This window comes from Mauremys mutica, chromosome 9 (genome assembly GCF_020497125.1).
Source record: "Mauremys mutica isolate MM-2020 ecotype Southern chromosome 9, ASM2049712v1, whole genome shotgun sequence".
Classification (NCBI taxonomy): domain Eukaryota; kingdom Metazoa; phylum Chordata; order Testudines; family Geoemydidae; genus Mauremys; species Mauremys mutica.
The window spans coordinates 16,749,714-16,770,500 of NC_059080.1; the positions used below are offsets into that span (position 1 = coordinate 16,749,714).

General features: G+C 44.8%; 1 protein-coding gene across 1 annotated transcript in view; it reads right to left on the reverse strand.

The window, feature by feature from the left end:
- Nucleotides 1–16,107, reverse strand: part of SMARCA1 (SWI/SNF related, matrix associated, actin dependent regulator of chromatin, subfamily a, member 1) — a 67,002-nt gene extending 50,895 nt beyond the window's left edge. The window contains exons 1-5 of the mRNA XM_045030770.1: nucleotides 15,924–16,107; nucleotides 7,713–7,799; nucleotides 2,506–2,672; nucleotides 1,650–1,750; nucleotides 1,435–1,535 (exon numbers count right to left, since the gene is read on the reverse strand). Of these exons, the coding sequence (XP_044886705.1) occupies nucleotides 1,435–1,535; nucleotides 1,650–1,750; nucleotides 2,506–2,672; nucleotides 7,713–7,799; nucleotides 15,924–16,007 (540 nt within the window). The 5' untranslated portion in view covers nucleotides 16,008–16,107. The remainder of the gene's footprint in view (nucleotides 1–1,434; nucleotides 1,536–1,649; nucleotides 1,751–2,505; nucleotides 2,673–7,712; nucleotides 7,800–15,923) is intronic.
- Between the last annotated feature and the right edge of the window lie 4,680 nt (nucleotides 16,108–20,787).

Genomic DNA, 20,787 nt, shown 5'->3' on the forward strand with positions numbered 1-20,787 from the left:
GCCCTGCTGCAGAGCCGCGGCCTGACACAGTGCTCTGTGCTACGCAGTGGCAGCGTGTCCCAGATCCAGCCACTGGTGCTCCAGGCACCGCGGTACGGGGGCACGAGCAGTGGGGGTTGGATAGAGGGCAGGGAAGTTTGGGGTGGTGAGGGAGTGGGGGTGTGGATAGGGGTCAGGCAGTCAGGGGGGAAATAGGGGGTTGAATGGAGGCAGGGGTCCCGGGGCAGTCAAGGGACAGGGAGAAGGGGTGGTTGGATGGGGCAGGGGTCCCGGGGGGGGGCATCAAGAATAAGAGGAGGGGTTGGATGGGGTAGCAGGGGTCCAGGGGCAGTCAGGGGACAGGGGAATGTGTGGATGGGGCAGGAGTCCCAGGAGGAGGGGGGCAGATAGGAGGTGGGGGCCAGGCCACGACCCCTCCCCTACCTGGCTCTCCATACAATTTCTGAAACCCGATGAGGCCCTCAGGCAAAAAAAAAAGGTTTGCCCACCCCTGCCCTATATTATAGACTTTTGTGGTATTAAACGTTTTCATAGAAATTGACAACAACTTCAATGAAGACTTGTTTTTTTAAAGTTATAGTATAAAAAAGTTAATTCCATTCCACAAAATAAAATATATCAAGCATAACAATTTTTCAGTATTGAAATAGAGCATCAGAAATGCCAGATGCAAAGAAAAAAAGATGTATCTATTTAGCAGCAACAGCAGCATCCTAAGTTAGCTAACAAATCCTGTCTGGCATTTTCTTTCTGGAAAGCATCATGAGAGAATAATTCCCATTTTTATTTTTTTAAGACATATTAACTGTATATAGCAGTGGTTCTCAAACTGGGGCCGCCACTTGTTTAGGGAAAGTCCCTGGTGGGCCGGGCCAGTTTGTTTACCTGCCAGGTCCGCAGGTTTGGCCGATCGCAGCTCCCACTGGCCGCGGTTTGCCGCTCTAAGCCAATGGGAGCTGTGGGAAGCAGTGGCCAGCAAATCCCTTGTCCCGTGCCGCTTCCCCCAGCCCCCATTGGCCTGGAGCGGCAAACCGCGGCCAGTGGGAGCTGCAGTTGGCCAAATCTGTGGACCCAGCAGGTAAACAAACCAGCCCAGCCTGCCAGGGATTTTCCCTACACAAGCGGTGGTCCCAGTTTGAGAACCACTGGTATATAGAATAAGAACTAGTGTCAACTATGCATGTGTTCTGCTCAAATATAGGCACCAGCTTATAACTACGTATGCAATAACTAGTCAAAAGGCTACAAAGCGATATCTTGCTTCAGTAAGTTTATCGTTCCATGTATTTCTTCCTGTTAGAGTAAAATAGTGCACAGAGCATGCAATTTAAATCCATGAAGTCAGTCCTTGGACTAATGAAGGTCACACAGGTACACAAAAAAGATCAAAATAGAATGATTACTCTACATAAATTCCAAAAGCTTGCTGCTTACCATTTCATCTGCCAGAATTCCATTAACACCATTCTCATACAAGGAGATCATCCAGTTCAACCCTCTAACCTGGTAATCTCTTAGCGTTCCTCCTTTCACATCTGCAAATGTAAGATTCCTCTAACTAGAAAATTTTTAATTTTATTATGATCTACTTATGAGATCTTACTTACACCAATCAAAACAAATAGAAAACTTCCAACATGGATACTCACATGAAGGCGACTCCTCGAATCGAACACACACATTAGATGTTTTTCGACTCTCAGACAGCAGCTCTTCATCTTCCTCTTGCTCGGTGCGTCTGTGACGATAACTGAAGGAAGAAAGAAAGTTTGCACATGAGTTTGGATTCTAAATCTTTTCATCAACAGAGCTAATGGAATATACCCTGACTACATTTTTGAGAAAACAGTAAATTAGAATAGAAATCACCATTGATCCAGCTAATCTATATTCTATCACCTGCTCTTCCACAGAACCACTTTACCGTTAAGTAATTATTCCCAGATATTCATTCCAGCTCTGAATTACTTAGGCTAAAATCCAGCCCTTTCCTCCTCAGCTATGGTTGTACTGTGCAAGCAGGAAGCAAAAATTCTGCAGGTGGCTGTGTGGGGAGTGAGGCAGAGGGGCATAAGGTACACACGGACGATAGACACACAATCTGCCAGTTGATCAGTATATACCATTCAGAAGGATAAGAGAAAATTTTCAGTTGAATGTTCAATTCTAAGAATATTTGCTTGAATGATTACTAAAAATGATTCCAATTTAAAAAAAAAATAAATTTCCAAAAATAGCATTTAAGTGCCTCATATTAAAAAAAACAAAAACAAACCCAAATTAGGAGGGAAAGTTTCTCTCTCTCTCTCATACATACACACACACACACACACACACACTCTTTCTCCTGTTTAGTACTACATCATTACTTTTTCAAGGAGTTCTGGCATACTTAAGCCACAATTTTTCAACTGCAATTTAAAGATAGATAATAAAAATACATAATTAGGTTGAAAAAATAAAAGCTTTGAACTTTGACATAAGAATAGAGATACGAAAACATACTCCCCAGCTGAAAGTAAACTCTGTTTTTCATCTTTCTTTATCCGTGGTCGTCCCAATTTGACTTTCAGTGGTGATGTTGGAGATTTCTGTGCTGCAGGCTGAATAAAATGTGCAAAAAGTTCCGTCTGCTTCAGGAGAAATTCAAATCTTTTTGCCCGATCTGTTTTCTAAGTTACAAAAAAAAAAAAAAAATGTGCATCTTTTCCCCACCAACAATAATTTTATTTATGTTAAAACAAGCAATTTACATACTACAGTACTGATCCTGCAGAGCAATCTGAGCAGGTGAACTTTGCAGGAAAACTCCATACAAATGTTACATACATGAGATTGACAAAAATTATCTTTTTTTTTTATTCACAGTGAGGGATGAAATCCTGGCCCCACTAAAGTCAATGGTAAAACTCCCCATTTAAGTTATTGTGGCCAAGATTCCACCTGAGAAGTGTTTGCACTGACTAGTAATATGTTGCTGTTTCAAAAACTAAAGCAACTAATACACAGTCTGCTCCCACTGAAGTGAATGAATTTTTCTGTTGCACTTCAACTGGAGCAGGGTCAGGCTCTAAATGTTTCTTAAGTCCATGAGTCATACCTGCTACACTGTATTTAATAGACTATAAATTACAGTTATAACAGTTTTTAAAGAAGACAGCAACTAACACCATATTATTTTCCTGTCAGTTCTTAAACAGTGTTTACAAAAACTTATGCAAAATTACATAACTTAAAACAATTTCTTTGTGAAATCCTTTAACCTCTCAATACGTGTTTGTTTCAAACACTAAAGTAAAAACATAAATTAGTATCATAACTTTCTTAAGCAATACGTAGAAGATTCCTCTAAAGAAGAGCTGGGTAGCTGTTAGATGCAAACAACAGTAGTTTATCCGTGGCAAGATAGCAAGATTCAAAAATTAAGCTGAAAAGATGCTGATACATCCTTTTTGCCACATGAGGGCAATATAAGTTTCACACAAACTCTTCAAATCTTGAAGGCAAGCACAGTTTAACAATCACATAAGAACAAGTCTTTCTAAAAAGCTCAGTACAAATACCATTATAGTCAGTTATTATTCCCCCTTGAATTTATAGCTACTGAATTGTTTTTGTATAAAAGGTATTTAATATTGCTGGCCTATACAATTTTAGTAGTTTTCATATACATATGTTTGTTTTTAAAAAGAGGTTATATATAAAAACATGTACAATATTATTCTGCACTGCATGAAAAATGTGCAAATAGCAATAACGCCAGTTTATAACTAACCACAAGTATTTGTTCCCAACAAATTTAAAAAAATCAAATTAAGGTTTTTAGATGTTTGTTCCTACAGTTTCTCTTACTCGCTTTATGATTTCTTTCTAAAGAGATGTGTTCTATAAACAGTACATGACACACAAAAGGCATATAAATGTACTGACCCCAAATGTATGCTTCCATTCTCCTCTCCCCAATTCAATGAAACATCACATTAGTGGGAGGCTGGACAACTCAGAGGATGAAAAATGGGATACAGAGTATTGGCTGGTTCAAATCCAGCCCAGGTCTGCAGTGATATTAGCATGGACATGCCTACACAGCCTGGGACAACAAGCCTCCCAGCAGGGGTCAATAGACTTGCGTTTGTAGGGCTCACAAGAGCGTTCTTAAAAATAGCCATGCAGTTAGTGCTTTGAAGTCGTGGCTTGGGGTGATGCTCAGGCTTCAAGACCAAAACCCTGCCTAGGCCTCAGGGCCTGAGCTCCAGCCCAAGCCACAACTTCAACGTGCAGTCAAAGTGATTCAGCCCCATCTCAGCTGGGTTTTAGACCAATAGGAAGAGCCCCACTAACCCAATAGATCCAGGCTAGGAGGCTTGCTACTGTGGGCTGTGTGGACATACCCTTGATGGCTTTGGAAAAATGATATCAAAAGGGATCAGCTGCCTTTTATAACTATAACAACTCTTGGCCTCTTTGTTAACAGCCTCAGAGACCAGGGCAGCACAACACAACAACTGCAGAGCAGATGACAGAGAAGAGCAGGGCAGTGGGGCTAAGGGACTAAGGGGCAACAGCAGCAGCATCTTCTGTGCATGCTGCAAGTGAGACAGTGCAAGTGAGTCACTGACAGCACTCACAGTGCAAGTGAGTCACTGACAGTGGGCGTGGCCAGCAGCAGCAGGGCAGCGAAATAGCCCAAAATACCGCAACCCACAGCTGCAAAAATAATCTGACACTGCCTGTTAGAAATAGCCCAACTGGGCTCGGAAACCGCATACTTGGCAACCGGATCAAGCTAAAAACTGAAGCGAGATTATACACCTCTACCCCGATATAACGTGGTCCTTGGGAACAAAATATCTCACCGCGTTATAGGTGAGACCGCATTATATCAAACTTGCTTTGGCCCCTACAGCGGGAAGCGGACCACCACAGCTGGGAGGTGGCAGAGTGGAGTTGGCTGGGGCTGGCCTGCTCCGCTTCCCACCACTGGTGAGTGGGGGAGAGAAAGGATACCCCCGTACTCACCTGCAGCGGGAAGCGGAGCAACACGCCCCAGCCCACTCCACTCTGCCACCTCCCAGCCGTGGCACTCTGCTTCCCGCCACAGGTGAGTGCGGGGAGGTTGGGAAAGGACGGCCCCCGTACTCACCTGCGGCGGGAAGCACAGCGCTACGGCTGGGAGCTGACAGAGTGGAGCGGGCTGGGGACGGGCTCCGCTGCTGCTGGTGAGTGGGGGGGGGGGATCCCTTCCCCCAAACCCCCTCCCCCGAGCGTTACAGCTGGGGCCAGGGCAAAGGAAGCGGAGCAGGCTTCTCCCAGCCCCCCGCTAATCTCTGGGCCACTCTGGGACTGTGGGGACCCCAAAAGTGCCCTCCCACAGCTCCTGCCCCCCAGACCTTTGGGGGGAGCCCCTGACGCCCCCAAGACCCTCTGCCCCTTATTGAATCCCTCAGCCCCGGCCTAGCCCGGCATCCTTAACATGCTGCTCAGAGCAGCGTGTCAGAGCTTTACCGCCTTGTATGGGAACCCGCGTTATATTGGTGTAGCAGTGTATTACCATCTCAACCTCTAGAGGTGGTCTCTCCAGAACAGGATTGGGACTCTCTGTGGGGATGATGTAGATAAACTTGTATTACTGCTGCCCATGCCTGTCCTGTGAGTAAATAGAGGCATAAACTTCTAACATGCCTGAAAACGTGGCCTAAGTAGAGATGAGACAATATATTACTCGGGGCTACATTCTGCCTGCCTCCTACACAGGGGAGGAGAGCACAAGGATACTCCTCCCCAGCTTGTGCAGCCTACACAAAAGCCAATCAGAATGCCTGCCTGGGTTCAGGGATCTGACACTGCTTCCTCCCTGTTGTCTTTGGGGGAGGTGTAACATGGTGCCCCAATGTGTGTGTGGGGGGGGGGAAGCAGGAAAAGAGATAGGGCCATAGATATGCACGTTCAGCCTAACACTGACCAGAAGAGCTGGTCAGACAGGCAGAGGGAAGTAAGCTGCACCATACTACCACCTCCAGTGAAGTGCCCTTGTCTGAGGGGCAAAATGAACCTCCAATGAACTCAGATAACACCTCCGACAGAAGAGGGAAATAAAGCAGTCCAGGGTCAAGAGGTATAAATCAAACTGATAGATGGCGATGCTGACTGGGAACAAAGCCAACCACACCTGATTTTTAGCCAACACTTTTACAGGTTAGACGATATTAAGGGGTGAACCCTGGAAAATAATATCCCAGTTCTATTGCTTTATTGCCTGACTGCTGAAAATACAGGCTATTTGATGCCTATTCCCTCTCTGCTTCCAAGCAGCAGAAGTGTACTATTTAGAGAAGACTGGATCCAGGCCACATATCTTTGCAAAACATAGGTGGTACTTTTGGGTATCAGTTATTTGTATTACCATAGCATACTGATTTTCTTTCTAACCATTGACCTGTGCTTAGCACTTCAAATGAAGTATTCACTCAGACAAGCAATCATTTCTTTAGGCCTCTCTGGCAGTGGATCTCTGTCCCTGTTCCTATGTCATCTAGCATTTCCGTCGGATTCCACCACTCTCTAGAAGAGCATTAATGAAAACGTTGCAGGCCATTGGTCACTGTCATCCACCAAAATCTGACCCTGTGAGTGACATTCAAGAGTGGGCCTTATATGTTCTGCTATGGGTTTCCTCCCTTAATGTCCTGATTATCTCTACTTTCCTGTCCAGCATTCTCCATTCCCAAAACCTGACCTGGTGTATCATAGTTTGCAGTGTTATGTTTCCCAGCCCCCTCCCAGAGCCTTAGGCAGGTGGGGGCGGAGTTGGGGGGGGCGGAGTTGGGGGCGGGTTCTGGGCCCCACCAAAATTTTTACAAACTTGCCACCCATGGTTATGTTGTGGAGGCTGCGCAGATTTAGAATTATTTGGTGTTTTCAGAGACGTAGTGTGCGAACACCAGCTTCTTGTTTTTCTCCTATTTAAGAAGTGAAAACTCTCAATTTGTGTATACAGAATGCAGAGCTATGCAGTTATTTGCTTTGCATTCTGAAAGCAGTACAAAATTCTTGCATGGACTCAGGCCACACAAAATCAAAATAAATAAATATATATTACATATGCTGCTAATATCTTTTCTCTTTCTCTCCCATTCTCTCCCAAACCTAACTCCCCTTTGTCATGTGCATTTTAGATTCTGGCCCTAGTTTAAAAGTGTGCCAAGCATTTCATCTGTCTTGTCCATCCTCCATGTGCCTTTGTTATATTCTGGATGTTCACATCAGTGTGGGTGAGCTGTGCCCATGTCTCCCTAGGTCACAACACACTCTGGCTGCCATCTCATGTATCCTAGCTTTCTTTCAAAAATCCTTAAGGGCTGCATACACGTCCACATACATAGGGGTAACCAAAGTATACAGAGAGGGCAATATCTTGGATGGATTTGTGAAAAGTTAAACCCCACCCACTTAGGCTTTCAAAGTGTATACCTCAACCCTCGGCAAACAAGTCAGTTTCATGATTCACTATCTCCCAGCTTTGAAAATTCCCCTGCACATAGAGATGTACTTTGAGAGCAAGAATTGTATTTAATTAATATTGTTATCCTGATTCTATTTTCCTTCCCTCCCACTGACATCCTGTCTGCAATTTCTTGTTTCCTCCCATTGTCTCTACTTAGCTCAGTCAAACAAAAAGTCAAACATCTGTTATGCTATGAAACTACACTTACCATCTTCTCTTCATATTCTGGGTCAATTTCTTTTTCGGGTCTAGATGCCTTGGGCGGAAGTTTGAGTTGAAATGGAGGATCATTTTTCTGAAATTCAAATTTTAAACATTAATATCAATACAGTGAGCTACTGAAGCAAGAGAGTTGCCAAATTAAAAAGAGTGTGCAGACTTCAAAAACAGTATGAGAATTCTTTGTTCTTGTTTGTTTTTTTAAAATTCTCAAACGCCAAACATAAAGGAAAATAAGTACTGAAAGAAAATGCACCATCTCACCCTAATCATTGACTATTTCTTCCTGGATTTCAGGCTCTGAAGGGCTGATATGACCAAATAAAAACCTAGGATTAGCCTTATCACTTCCTATGTATCACCTCACAAATAATCCCTCAATTCATCCTGGGAGAGGGAGGTTTGTTTACCCATCGGAAAGGCCATGGCTTACAAAATTGTCAGCCTGATTCCTAAATATAAAATTCCTAACTGTTTACATTTTTGGCAGCTGGACCCTGATCTCCTCCCCTCCCCTGCAAGAGAACAGTGCAAGGTCTGCGATAAAGGCTTAACTTGTCTCTACCATACACAAAAAAACCACAAATTAAATTTCATAGATCCCCTCCATGGGACACACTCAGCCACGTAAAGAAAAGAAGTCTGTAATTCAGGGCAAATAGTTTAAGACATTGTGATTGCAACTGCTCATTTTCATGCTTTACACACTTTGCAGATATTCACAAAAATACTGGACAATCCTTATATACACAAAACTTCTACTAACTTCAATGAGAGTTTTGCCTGAGTAAAGATTGCAGGTTTAGGAACTTGTATGGCCTTTCAATCTATTATTCAAAAAGATACAAGAATTCTTATCTGGCAGGTTTTTTCCAATTGAATTTAATAGTTTTAAAAATATGTCTTTTGCTCCTGCAAAAAAAAGTTTAAGTACTGGCCTTTTTGATGTCTTAACATTAGAAAAGGTGTATCTGAAAGGGTGTGCATCATTTCGAATAATTGCTTAAAAAAGGCTTTTTAAAAAGTTATCTACGATATTCATATTTGATGCAGTATGTCCTCCATGCACAGTGAGCCCATTAATCATATGTTGTACAGCTCTTAGCACAATAGAGTCCTGACCTGAATGGCCTCAAAGCACTATTGCAATATAAACATTAAACAATATATCTGAAGGTTTTTTGTTTGTTTGTTTGTTTTTTAAAAGGCTCTCAAGGTGTTCCCGGCAATTACAGACCAGTAAGCCTAACTTCAGTACCGGACAAATTGGTTGAAACAATACTAAAGGACAGAATTATCAGACACATGGATGAACACGATTTGTTGGGGAAGAGACAATACAGCTTTTGTAAAGGGAAATCATGCCTCATCAATCTAGTATAATTTTTCAGGGGGGTCAAACAAACATGTGGACAAGGGTGATTCAGTGGTTTGGACTTTCAGAAAGCCTTGGACAAGGTCCCTCACCAAAGGCTCTTAAGCAAAGTAAGCTATCATGGGGTAAGAGGAAAGGTCCTCTCATGGATTGGTAACCGGTTAAAACATAGGAAACAAAGGATAGGAATAAATGGTCAGTTTTCAGAATGGAAAGAGGTAAACAATGATGTCCCCTAAGAATCTGTACTTGGACCAGTGCTGTTCAACCTTTCTTAAATGATATGGAAAAAGGTGTACACAGTGAGGTGGCAACATTTCTACAACATTTCTACATGATACAAAATTAATCACTATAGTTAAGTTCAAAGCTGTCTATGAAGAGTTACAAAGGGATCTCAAAACTGGGTGACTGGGCAACAAAATGGCAGATGAAATTCCATGTTAATAAATGCAAAGTAATGCATATTGGAAAACATAATCCCAACTAAATCAGATGTTCCACTCAAGAAAGATCTTAGAGTCATTGTGGACAATTCTCTGAAAACATCTCAATGTGCAGCAGCAGTCAAAAAAGCTAACAGAATGTTAGGAACCATTAGGAAAGGGATCGGCAATAAGACAGAAAATATCATAACACCTCTATATAAATCCATGGTAAATTCACATCTTGAATACTGAGTGCATATCTGGTTGCCTTATCTCAAAAGATGATGTATTGGAATTGGGAAAGGTACAGAGAAGGGTGTAGGGATATTAAAGAAGGTTTATATTAGACATGGTTTATATGAAAAATGATTTATTGTTAAAAATAATTTATTGTTAATTAATACTTTATAACTGAAGGTTTATATTAGAAGTAAATGTGATTCTCAAGATTTAGCCTCTAACCTGCAAGCCACCAGCTGTGTCTGTGTGAAGCCTGCTCAAAGAAATACTTTGTATAAAACTTGTTAAACATTAAGTAACTCTAAGTAAGCCAAAACAGTAGAAATAAGTAGTGATAGAAATACCGGTAAGTAGTAAAACAAAGTTGTTTGCTTTTATCTTTTGCTTTACTATTATATTTACAATAAATGTGGCATCTTTGCCTTATCCCTCTTAATAAGATCCTGCTGGTTTTTATTATATTGGTATAACATTTTGGTGTAACAAGGGCAACAAAAATGATTAGGTGTATAGAACAGCTTCTATATGAAGAGCAATTTAAAAGACTGGAACTTTTCAGCTTGGAAAAGCGATGACTGGCGGGGGGAACATGATAGAGGTCTATAAAATTATGACAGATGTGGGAGAAAGTGAATAAGGAAATGTTATTTACTCCTTCACATAACACAGGAACTAGGGGTCACCCAATTAAATTAATAGGCAGCAGCTTTAAAAAACAAACAAAAGGAAGTATTTCTTCCCACAACACACAGTCAATCTGTGGAACTCTTTTCCAGGAGATGTTGTGAAGGCCAAAACTATAACAAGGCTCAAAAAAGAACTAGATAAGTTAATGGAGGATAAGTCCATCAACTGCTATTAGCCAGGATGGCCAGGGATGCAATCCCATGCTCTTAGTGTCCCTAGCCTCTGTTTGCCAGAAGCTGGGAGTGGACAACAGGGGATGGATCACTCAATGATTGCTTGTTTTGTTCATTTTCTCTGAAGCACCTGGCATTGGCCACTGTCGGAAAACAGGATACTGGGCTAGATGGACCACTGGTCAGATCTTGTATAGCCATTCTTATAAGTTTGGGTACTAAAACTAGACAAAACTATGCTGACAGTTTAAAAAACCCTAAAACTTGTAAATGGAACCAATTTAATACTGAAATCTAAGAGATGATGAAACATTGAATTCAATGAGCCATTTTCACTTGCTTTTCAGGTAGCCTGGTAATTCAGCTCTTGAAAACGCTTAGCTAGCTAAACACGCCCACCTGTTTTTAGAGAATCAGAATATTTATGCTAGAGGATGTCTTTTTTGGTTTGGGCATGAATGTAGGACTGCTCTGCCTTACTTCATTATGCTTGAGTTCAGTATATCAGCTACAGTACTTGAGAGGGTATATTATTATTTTACTAAATTTACAAAAAATCCCATGAGTGCAGCATGCCATAAGTATTTTGTAGAGGGTGGCTAAGGAAGAGTTTAAATGCTGCTTCATAAACCACTAACACTTGACTTCTGCGCTGCAGCGCCCAGATAAGTATTTAATGCTAGTCATTTGTAATTTGTTAATCTACCATAAAAGACCTAAGGTTTTTTTCAGTCTCACAGAACAGTGGTTCTGAACCAGGGGCCCAGGGCCCTCTGGGGGGGCTGTGAGCAGGTTTCAAGGGGGCTGCCAAGCAGGGTTAGCATTAGATTCGCTGGGGCCCAGGGTATAAAGCCGAAGCCCCATCACATGGGGCTGAAGCCCAGCGCCCTGAGCCCCGCCATGCGGGGCTGAAGGCAAAGCCTGAGCAATGTGGTTTTGCAGGAGCCCATGTGGCATGGGGCCTCGGGCAATTTCCCTGCTTGCTACCCCCAAACGCCGGCACTGGCTTTTATATGCAGAAAACTAGTTATTGTGGCACAGGTGGCCTGTGGAGTTTTTATAGCACGTTGCGGGGGCCTCAGAAAGAAAACAGTTGAGAACCCCTGTCATAGATAACACAGTCGAACATCACGACAGCTCACGTAGGGAAAAGGAAATTAAAATAGAATTATTATTATTAAAACACAAAGTGTAAATACAACATTACTCAACTCTACTTTGGAGAGAAGACTACTGTCAACACTAATATTGGACACAATCTTCTTGTTACAGAAGACAAGTACTCCTTCTAACAGACAAAAGTGAAAATGACAGCATCAAATGTCAGATGCTTCCTGCAATTCTTCTAGGAACAAATGAAATGGGTAAAGACAAGTGACTTGTCTATCTACCTGCAGTGAGCAGAATACTTCTCTTGGAAAGGGAAGAATTCTAGATCCTTGTTAGAAATAGCTTGTAGCCTATATGGCTGTGAAAGAAAACCCCACAAATGAAAACTAATGCAACACTGCCTTCCCAAATCTGAAGACAGATGGCTCCAGTACCTGCCTCTGCTACTCATAACTTTTCCACCAGCAGAGTGAAATTTACCAAACTCATTTCAGTGTCACTTTGGATCTTTATGGGCAACAGTGAAAGTAGGCTTCAAAACAAGAGCTGGGAGTCGCAAGTGTAACAGACAAGAGATAATGGGGAGAACATGTAAGAAGTGTAATCTGGGAAACAAGTGCCCAGCACATTATGCCTTCCAGAAGCTGATGTGGAAGATAGAGAACCCAAGCAGACTCATGGGACAAGTACCTGCTAACATTCCAACACCCTTTTCTCCCTGGAAGTTTAAAAGGGTGCAGAGAGTGCTATACCTCTCATAAGGATATTGCTCCTTGTTTGTTGAGATAAATGGAGAGTGGAGGTAAGGATCATGTTTGTACTTGCCTCTGGGTAACAGTTACTAGTTTATATTTTGCTATTTTACTGGAATACAAGTAAAATACTTCCTCTTATACCACCAAGCACATACCCTAATCAGTCACTTAAACACATGAGCTTATATTCCTAAGTATAGAATGTATTCTTACAGGTCTACACAAAAACTTTTGTTGGTACAGTAATGTAAATTACAGGTTTGATTTATTTTAAAAAAAAAATTCTATACCAGGAGAAGTCCTAACGTAGACACAATTATATGAGCAAACAAATGCTGTTCGTTCAGGGAACTGGTATAAGCTATAGAAGAAAAAGAATACCAATACAAGCAAGCACCTTCTACAAAGAGGGTTTGCTATATAGCATACTAGTAAGCTTTGGCCTTAGAGCACTGGTTCTCAACCCGCGGGCCACTTGCGGCCCAATCAGCACACAGCTGCAGCCCATGTGCCATCCTCAGGACCATTCAGGCAGTATATATATTGTGTGCATGTGGCCCACATAACACAGAGAGAGCTGCATATGCAGGCCACAATGGTAAATAGGTTAAGAAACACTGCCTTAGAGAATATATTCAAAGCCTGTGTAGTTTAAGCATCCCATAACAGGGAGGACTATCCAAGTATGTCACAATTTTAACATTATAACTTGAGTAATCCCAGGGATCCAAAACATTTTCTCTGACAATCTCTGCTCACTAATTAAGTGAAGATGCTAACTTTAGGCTACGGGAAAGCATTCCAGCTAATGGGAAAGTGCAACAGTGCATCCTAAACTGAATCAGTCATATGTCTGGCCATGCAACGGGTGGGAGTAAGAAGTACTGCTGCTTTTGTTGTTTTTTACTTTGTCTTTCCTATGTTGAGCTTTTGTATATACATATGTAAAGAGCATCCATCTAGGTGCCCTTTGGTAGAGAGTTCATATACAAGAAAAAAATCTATTTCAAGCAACTAATGAAAACCATATCAAATTAATACAAGCATTCAACTGGCTGTTTACAAGTAACACAAGGTGTAAATAGCATAGTGACACAGCTTATCATTATCTAGGATTTCCAAACACTAACATGTACCTGTGCATTGTATAATGTCACTTGTGCATCTGACTTGCAACCCAGCCCTGGGGGCACTTTGCTAAAGTGAAATCTGTATGAGATGTAGCTTTGAATTTCTCAGCTATTCGTGGTTCCAGCTGAACTAGTACTAAACAGCAGCAACCAACTTTGTTTTGTTAGAAATGTGTGACCTTCTGACATATACGCAATGCTAATACAATATTTAATCCGCCCACTATATATGTCAACTTCTCCTGTTCGGTCTAGACATTGTGTCAGGTTTTTTTGCCAGCTGACAGATGGAAAACTTTATAGCACAAATTGTACCCTGTAGGTAATTCTTGCTCACACTTTTAACTCCTTTACTGCTCCTTAGTCTTAATGTTACAATTATACATTGCACAATTCACAGCCAACTAAATAATTTTTTCACATCTTCGCATACTACTACATCATGTTTTTTCCACTTCTCTCCAATAGCCTAATTCTTTCACCCAATACATCCAGAGGTGAAATTTCATCATTTGGAGCTAAATTCTGGTCACAGTGAAATCAAAACTGCTACCATTCAGTGGAAGAGATTTGGTCCTTCAGGGTTAATCCTAAAAGACTTTTGAAGGGATTCATTCTAATGACTAAATCTTGTTTTCCAAATGACACCTGAAAATGTCACTTTTGACATTCCTAATGATCGCTCAAGAGTCCTGGTTTAGTATCTCTTCAGAAAACTGAAGGGAAGAGGAGCGAGACTATCACACATGCTCTCTTGAGCATCTTGCTTTGGATCATGGAAGCAATTTAAACTGCATTTGCAGAAGAGAGCAGCTCTGAGTGGCAGGAATAACAGAAAAACCTGAAAGCACCAAGACACCAGCAAACAAACTCCCACCAGTCAGCTATTGCTATTTTCACCCCTCCAAACAGCATTTAGCCACTGGCAATCCACCCTCTACCCCTTTGAGCCAGATACATTAAGCAGTTAGTGGGGGAGGACTGAAGTATCATACACTTTTGAAGGGGAGTGGGAAGTGTATCCCAACAGCTCAAATCTCCCCACATCCCTGGCACTAACTGTTTACACAAGTTTAGCTAAATGGCCAGCTAGGTCCCTTCTCCCTCACACCCACTGAGTCCCTCCTATTAAACCCAATGGTGCAATTCACTCTCCCAGCCACAACCCACCCACTCTCCAAATGCCCAGCTTTTGGTTATGCCACACAGCACCCTGTCACTGCTCCCCTCCCGCATGGGCAGACAGGACCCCTCCCCAACTGCAGTTCTTCACCCAGCAATAAAGCGGGGCTGGGGGGAGCTATAGATGGGACTGGTAGTACCCAAGGGGAAGGCTGACAGACAGGGAGGGGCTGTAAGGGTCCATGGATGGACTGTGAACAGGGGTATATGGAAGGGGCTGATGGGCTGTGTGCAGAGGTAACATATGGGTTGGGTGGGAGGGCACAGAGATGGTTGCCAGGATGAGCAAATAGGCTGGGTTTATGGGTGGGTCGTAGAGGATGGATCGGGCTGAAGGTACAAGGGATGCAGACAGACTAGGGGCACAACCAGGGCTGGTGGTACGGGGGGGTACGGATAGGCGGGGGTGTAGATGCGGCTGCCAGGTTATAGATGGGCTGGGAACAGGGAGTCGATAGGGCTGGCAGTATTGGGGGAAAGGGGTGTAGATGGGTGGGGGGGTATCTGGATAGGGCTGAAGGATGCAGATGGGCTGGGCGCACAGGCGGGTACAGACAGGTTGGTGTGTAGATGGGGCTGCAGGGTTGCAGCTGGGCTGGGGGCGGGCAGTGCCGGGGAGAAGGGGTGTAGATGGGCGGGGGATGGATATTGGATGGGGCTGAGGGCACAGCCAGGGCTAGCGGGGGAAGGCAGGCAGATCTGTAGATAGACTCAGGTTACACGGAGGCTGGGGCGGGCAGGGGCCCAAGGAGTCTGGGGCAGGTGCAGTGTATTGAAGCAGCATCTTCTTACAAAATCTGTTTCTTCCAATCTACGCGTATAAATAACTGCCGCGGGCAGCCCATTTCCACACGGAGCCATCGCACATGCACGGCGGGGCACGGAGCTGCTGCTGCTGCCTGGAGGCATCTGCCACCTCAGGCAGCCGTTTGCGACAAGGGCAGTTTCTCACAATCCGTTCTGCACCGGGAGCCGCTCAATGCGCTACACCGGCCGGGGCGGGGGGCGAGCGGGGCCCGGGGCAGCGCGGGGGGCGGAGGGGGCTGCAGCAGCCGGCCGGGGTATCGGGATGGGGCTGGCAGAGGAGCAGGGCTCGGGCGCCCCCCCCCCCAGGCGGTACCTCCTCGGCGCCGGGCTCCCGCGAGGCGGCGGCGGCGGAGGTGGATGGCTCCTCGCCGTCCGAGCTGGCGGGGCCGGGGTCCATCTTGTGTCGGCACCGGCTCGGGGTGGGGGCCCCACCGCCCCCAAAACACCGCGCGGCCCCGCCCCCTTCTCCCGCTCCCTGCAGAGATCGCGAGATTTCCGAGGCAGAGGCTCTGCGAGAGCGGCGGACGGCCCGGGAAAGGGAATCCGGCTAAGCGGCCATGACTGGGCATGCGCGGCAACGCTGAGCGTGCGCGGCGGCGCTGGCTGAAGCCGCTGCCCTCACCCGCTGTGCCCTGCGGCATGAGGGGAGCGGGCTGGAGCAGAAGGGTCGAAATACCGGGAATGGGGGAGGGGCGCGAGGCGGAGAACGGGGCAGAACCGCGGCCAGGGCTGGGGAGCGGGAGGAGCAGGTCCCGCTAACCAGTCCTGGCCTTGCTGAAAAGGAGAGTCGGGGAAGAGCTGGTGTGTCCGTGTTAAAACACAACCTTGCACCAGCTTTGGTGAGACGCTCGAGCAGGGCTCGTCCTTTCAGACAGGGACCTGACATGTGGCGTGGCGGGGGCGGGGGGTTCTGGTGTCTGGGATGTGCCTTGTGCATCCTCACGGTAATTCACCCACTTCGGGTCCAGTTCTAAACCTCAGCAGCGACCTCGGTTTGCGCAACGCTAGACTGAGACTTGTGACCGTTTGGCAATTCTCCAAAGAGTCTGACTCTGTCTGCCCTGGCCCCTGAGCATGCTGCATCCCCTCTCGCCTCTGCTGTGCTGACCAGGGGTGTGTGTGTGTGTGTGTGTGCAGCACCTCCCCGCAGAGTGACCTGAGCATGCTGCATCCCCTCTCGCCTCTGCTGTGCTGTGCTGACCAGGGTGTGTGTGTGTGTGTGCAGCACCTCCCCGCAGAGTGACCTGAGCATGCTGCATCCCCTCTCGCCTCTGCTGTGCTGTGCTGACCAGGGTGTGTGTGTGTGTGTGTGTGTGTGCAGCACCTCCCCGCAGAGTGACCTGAGCATGCTGCATCCTCTCTCACCTCTGCTGTGCTGTGCTGACCAGCGTGTGTGTGTGCAGCACCTCCCCGCAGAGTGACCTGAGCATGCTGCATCCCCTCTCGCCTCTGCTGTGCTGTGCTGACCGGTGTGTGTGTGTGTGTGTGTGTGTGTGTGTGTGCAGCACCTCCCCGCAGAGTGACCTGAGCATGCTGCATCCCCTCTCGCCTCTGCTGTGCTGACCAGGGTGTGTGTGTGTGTGTGTGTGTGGCACCTCCCCGCAGAGTGACCTGAGCATGCATCCCCGCAGAGTGACCTGAGCATGCTGCATCCCCTCTCGCCTCTGCTGTGCTGTGCTGACCAGGGTGTGTGTGTGTGTGCAGCACCTCCCCGCAGAGTGACCTGAGCATGCTGCATCCCCTCTCGCCTCTGCTGTGCTGTGCTGACCAGGGTGTGTGTGTGTGTGTGTGTGTGCAGCACCTCCCCGCAGAGTGACCTGAGCATGCTGCATCCCTCTCGCCTCTGCTGTGCTGTGCTGACCAGGGTGTGTGTGTGTGTGCGTGCGTGTGCAGCACCTCCCCGCAGAGTGACCTGAGCATGCTGCATCCCCTCTCGCCTCTGCTGTGCTGTGCTGACCAGGGTGTGTGTGTGTGTGCAGCACCTCCCCGCAGAGTGACCTGAGCATGCTGCATCCCCTCTCGCCTCTGCTGTGCTGTGCTGACGAGCGTGTGTGTGTGTGTGTGTGTGTGCAGTACCTTCCCGCAGAGTGACCTGAGCATGCTGCATCCCCTCTCGCCTCTGCTGTGCTGACCAGTGTGTGTGTGTGTGTGTGCAGCACCTCCCCGCAGAGTGACCTGAGCATGCTGCATCCCCTCTCGCCTCTGCTGTGCTGACCAGGGGGTGTGTGTGTGTGCAGCACCTCCCCGCAGAGTGACCTGCGCATGCTGCATCCCCTCTCACCTCTGCTGTGCTGTGCTGACCAGGGTGTGTGTGTGTGTGTGTGTGTGTGCAGTACCTCCCCGCAGAGTGACCTGAGCATGCTCCATCCCCTCTCACCTCTGCTGTGCTGACCGGGGGGTGCGGCACCTCCCCGCAGAGTGACCTGAGCACGCTCCTTCCTGGGAATGGAAGAGCTGAGCAGTACTGCCCCAAGCAATTGAGCTTCCTAACTGCTGGAAGCTGCTATGGCCTTGGGCACAGGAGCCGAGAGCAAGGAAACTGTGTCTCTCCTGCTTTCAGCAAAGAACCAGGGAGAGGACAAGAACACAAGATGGTTTGGGATGGGTGCAGAGAAGGGCAGAGACAGCCTAAGGGCAGAAGGGTCTATAGCCCTTAGAGCACATTTCTCTACAGAACCTGAAATGAAACCCAGGACTCCTGTCTCTATGTTCATTTGATATCAGCATATATCTGGCAAAGTGGATATCTCATCCCCTTCTAGTACCTGATCATTCCCAGTTACTCTGTTAGCTCAAGTGGTAGAGATCTAAAGAACTGACCCATGTTGATAACCCAAGTTGGGAGTTAGTTCCACCCAATAGAATTTCTGTATATCATATTTTTATTTATTTAGGAAATAACATTAAAAAACCTACACTAAAGGAAGGTTAAGGTTGCGAAGTTAAGCACTCAAAATTTAGGAACTGCTAGAATTAAGGTTGTGCAACCTTAATACAGCTCTTTTGGATATGCATTATGATACAGTCTTTAATTATTCAATGATCACATACTATTCTTCCATAGGGTCCCAGCCTTCTTAAGTGCACAGAATAGATAGTGCTCAAGGAATTAACTGGGGCTGTATAGAGTGAACATGGCTGGAAGATTCCTATCTTACCTGTTGCAGACACTGGAATGTTGTAGTGAATGACCCAGGGGTTTCAGGAAGGAAAAAGGATGATTTTATGGTTGAGCAAGTTGGATGAGACCCTGAAGAACTGGATTCTCACCCTGTCTCTGCCACAGAGTATGTGATGCTGGGGAAGTTACCTAAACCAGAATGTTCAGAGTTGGTCAGCAATTACTTGTGCTCACTTTCTGGGTGCCCAGCGCCAAATATGTGGAAGTGCTGAGTGCTTAAGACCACAATTGAAATTGATTTGAGCTGTATTTTTAATATAGAAAGTGCAATAAAAATGCTAAGTATTCTGAAAAATTGGGCCATGAATGTCTCAAGTTGGGCACCCAAAATTAGTGGACACTTTTGATAATTTTGGCCTTATTTGTAGATTAAAAGGCCAGATAGGACCACTCTGATCACCACCTGCGTAACATAAGCTATTGGACTTACCTAAACTGGTTCTTGTCTGAAATAGAGCATATCTTGTTACACGTTTGACAGCAATACTGAAGAGCTCTCTATTACCAAATTTCCCCATGTAGGTATTTGTGGACTGTGGTCAAGTCATCCTTTCCCTTCTCTTTGATAAACAAATTGAGTTTCTTGAGTCTTTCTCTATAAGGCATGTTTTCCATTGTTTAATCATTTCCATAGCTCTACTCTAATCTCTCTACAACATCCTTCTTGAATTATGGACACCAGAACTGGACACTGGATTCCTGTAGTGGCTATAGCACACTGGGAACTCACGTTTAACTGATTATCTATCATGATCTACCCTTTCCCTCCCACCCAAGTCTTTTTCAGAGTTCCAAGGATAGAATTTCCTATCCAGTAAGTATGGCTTACATTCTTTGTTCTTAATATGTCTGATTTTACATTTGGCCATGTTGAAATGCATATTGTTTGCTTGCTCCCAGCTTACAGAGCCATCCAGATCAGCTGGGTATCAGTAGACTATCATTTTCATTATTTATCCTTCCCCCAATCTTTGTGTCATCTGCAAATTTGATCAGTAATGATTCTATGTTTTCTTCTGAGTCATTGATAAAGATGTTAAATAGCATAGGGCCAAGAAGGGGACCATATCTTCTCAGTGGTGATTCCCCATTTACAAATATATTTTAATACCCATCAGTTAGCCAGCTTTTAATCTATTTTGTGTGTGCTATGCTGATCTTGTTTAAGAAATTAGAATGATACAAAATAAGTCAAATGCCTTACAGAACTTGTAATATCATAAATAAAGATAGTTAATTTGACAATATGTTTTCCATAAATCCATGTTGATTGGCATTCATTATATTACCATCCTTTTATTCTTTATTAATTGAGTCTGGCATCAGATGTTCAATTCATTTGCCTGCAATTGATGTCAAGCTGACAGGCTTATAATTACTCAGCTCATCCTATTTACCCTTTTTAAATAGTGGCACAACTTTAGTTTTCTTCTAGTCCTCTGGAACTTCCATAGTGTTCTAAGACTTAGTGACAATAAGCATTAATGGTCCAGAGAGCTCCTTGGCCAGCTCTTTTAAAATTCTTGAGTACAAGTTATTCTTACCTGCTAATTTAAAAATATCTACCTTTAATAGCTGATGTTTAACATCCTCCTGAGTGACTCTTGTAATGTAAGTCATTTCATCATCAGATATAAATACATCTTCTGGCTTTTTCCCAAACAGAACAAAAATATTCATAGAACACTTCTGTCCTATTACTGAAATTTTACCATTTCCAATACCTTCTAATAGTGGGCCAATACCATTGCTGAGATTCCCTTTGTTAGTGATATACTTAAAAATTATTTCTTCTTGTCCTTAATTCTGCTGGCCATAGATTTCTCCTTGTGTACTTTTGTTTAAATTTTCTACAATTGTTTTCAAATTTCCTAGCTTCTAATTTACCGTATATTCACAGCAATCAAATTCCTCTTTTTCCCATTTGTTTTGTGTGTGTGTCTGTCTGCCTGTTATTAGTTGCTTTCACTTCCCACTTCTGAGTCAACTTGTTTTA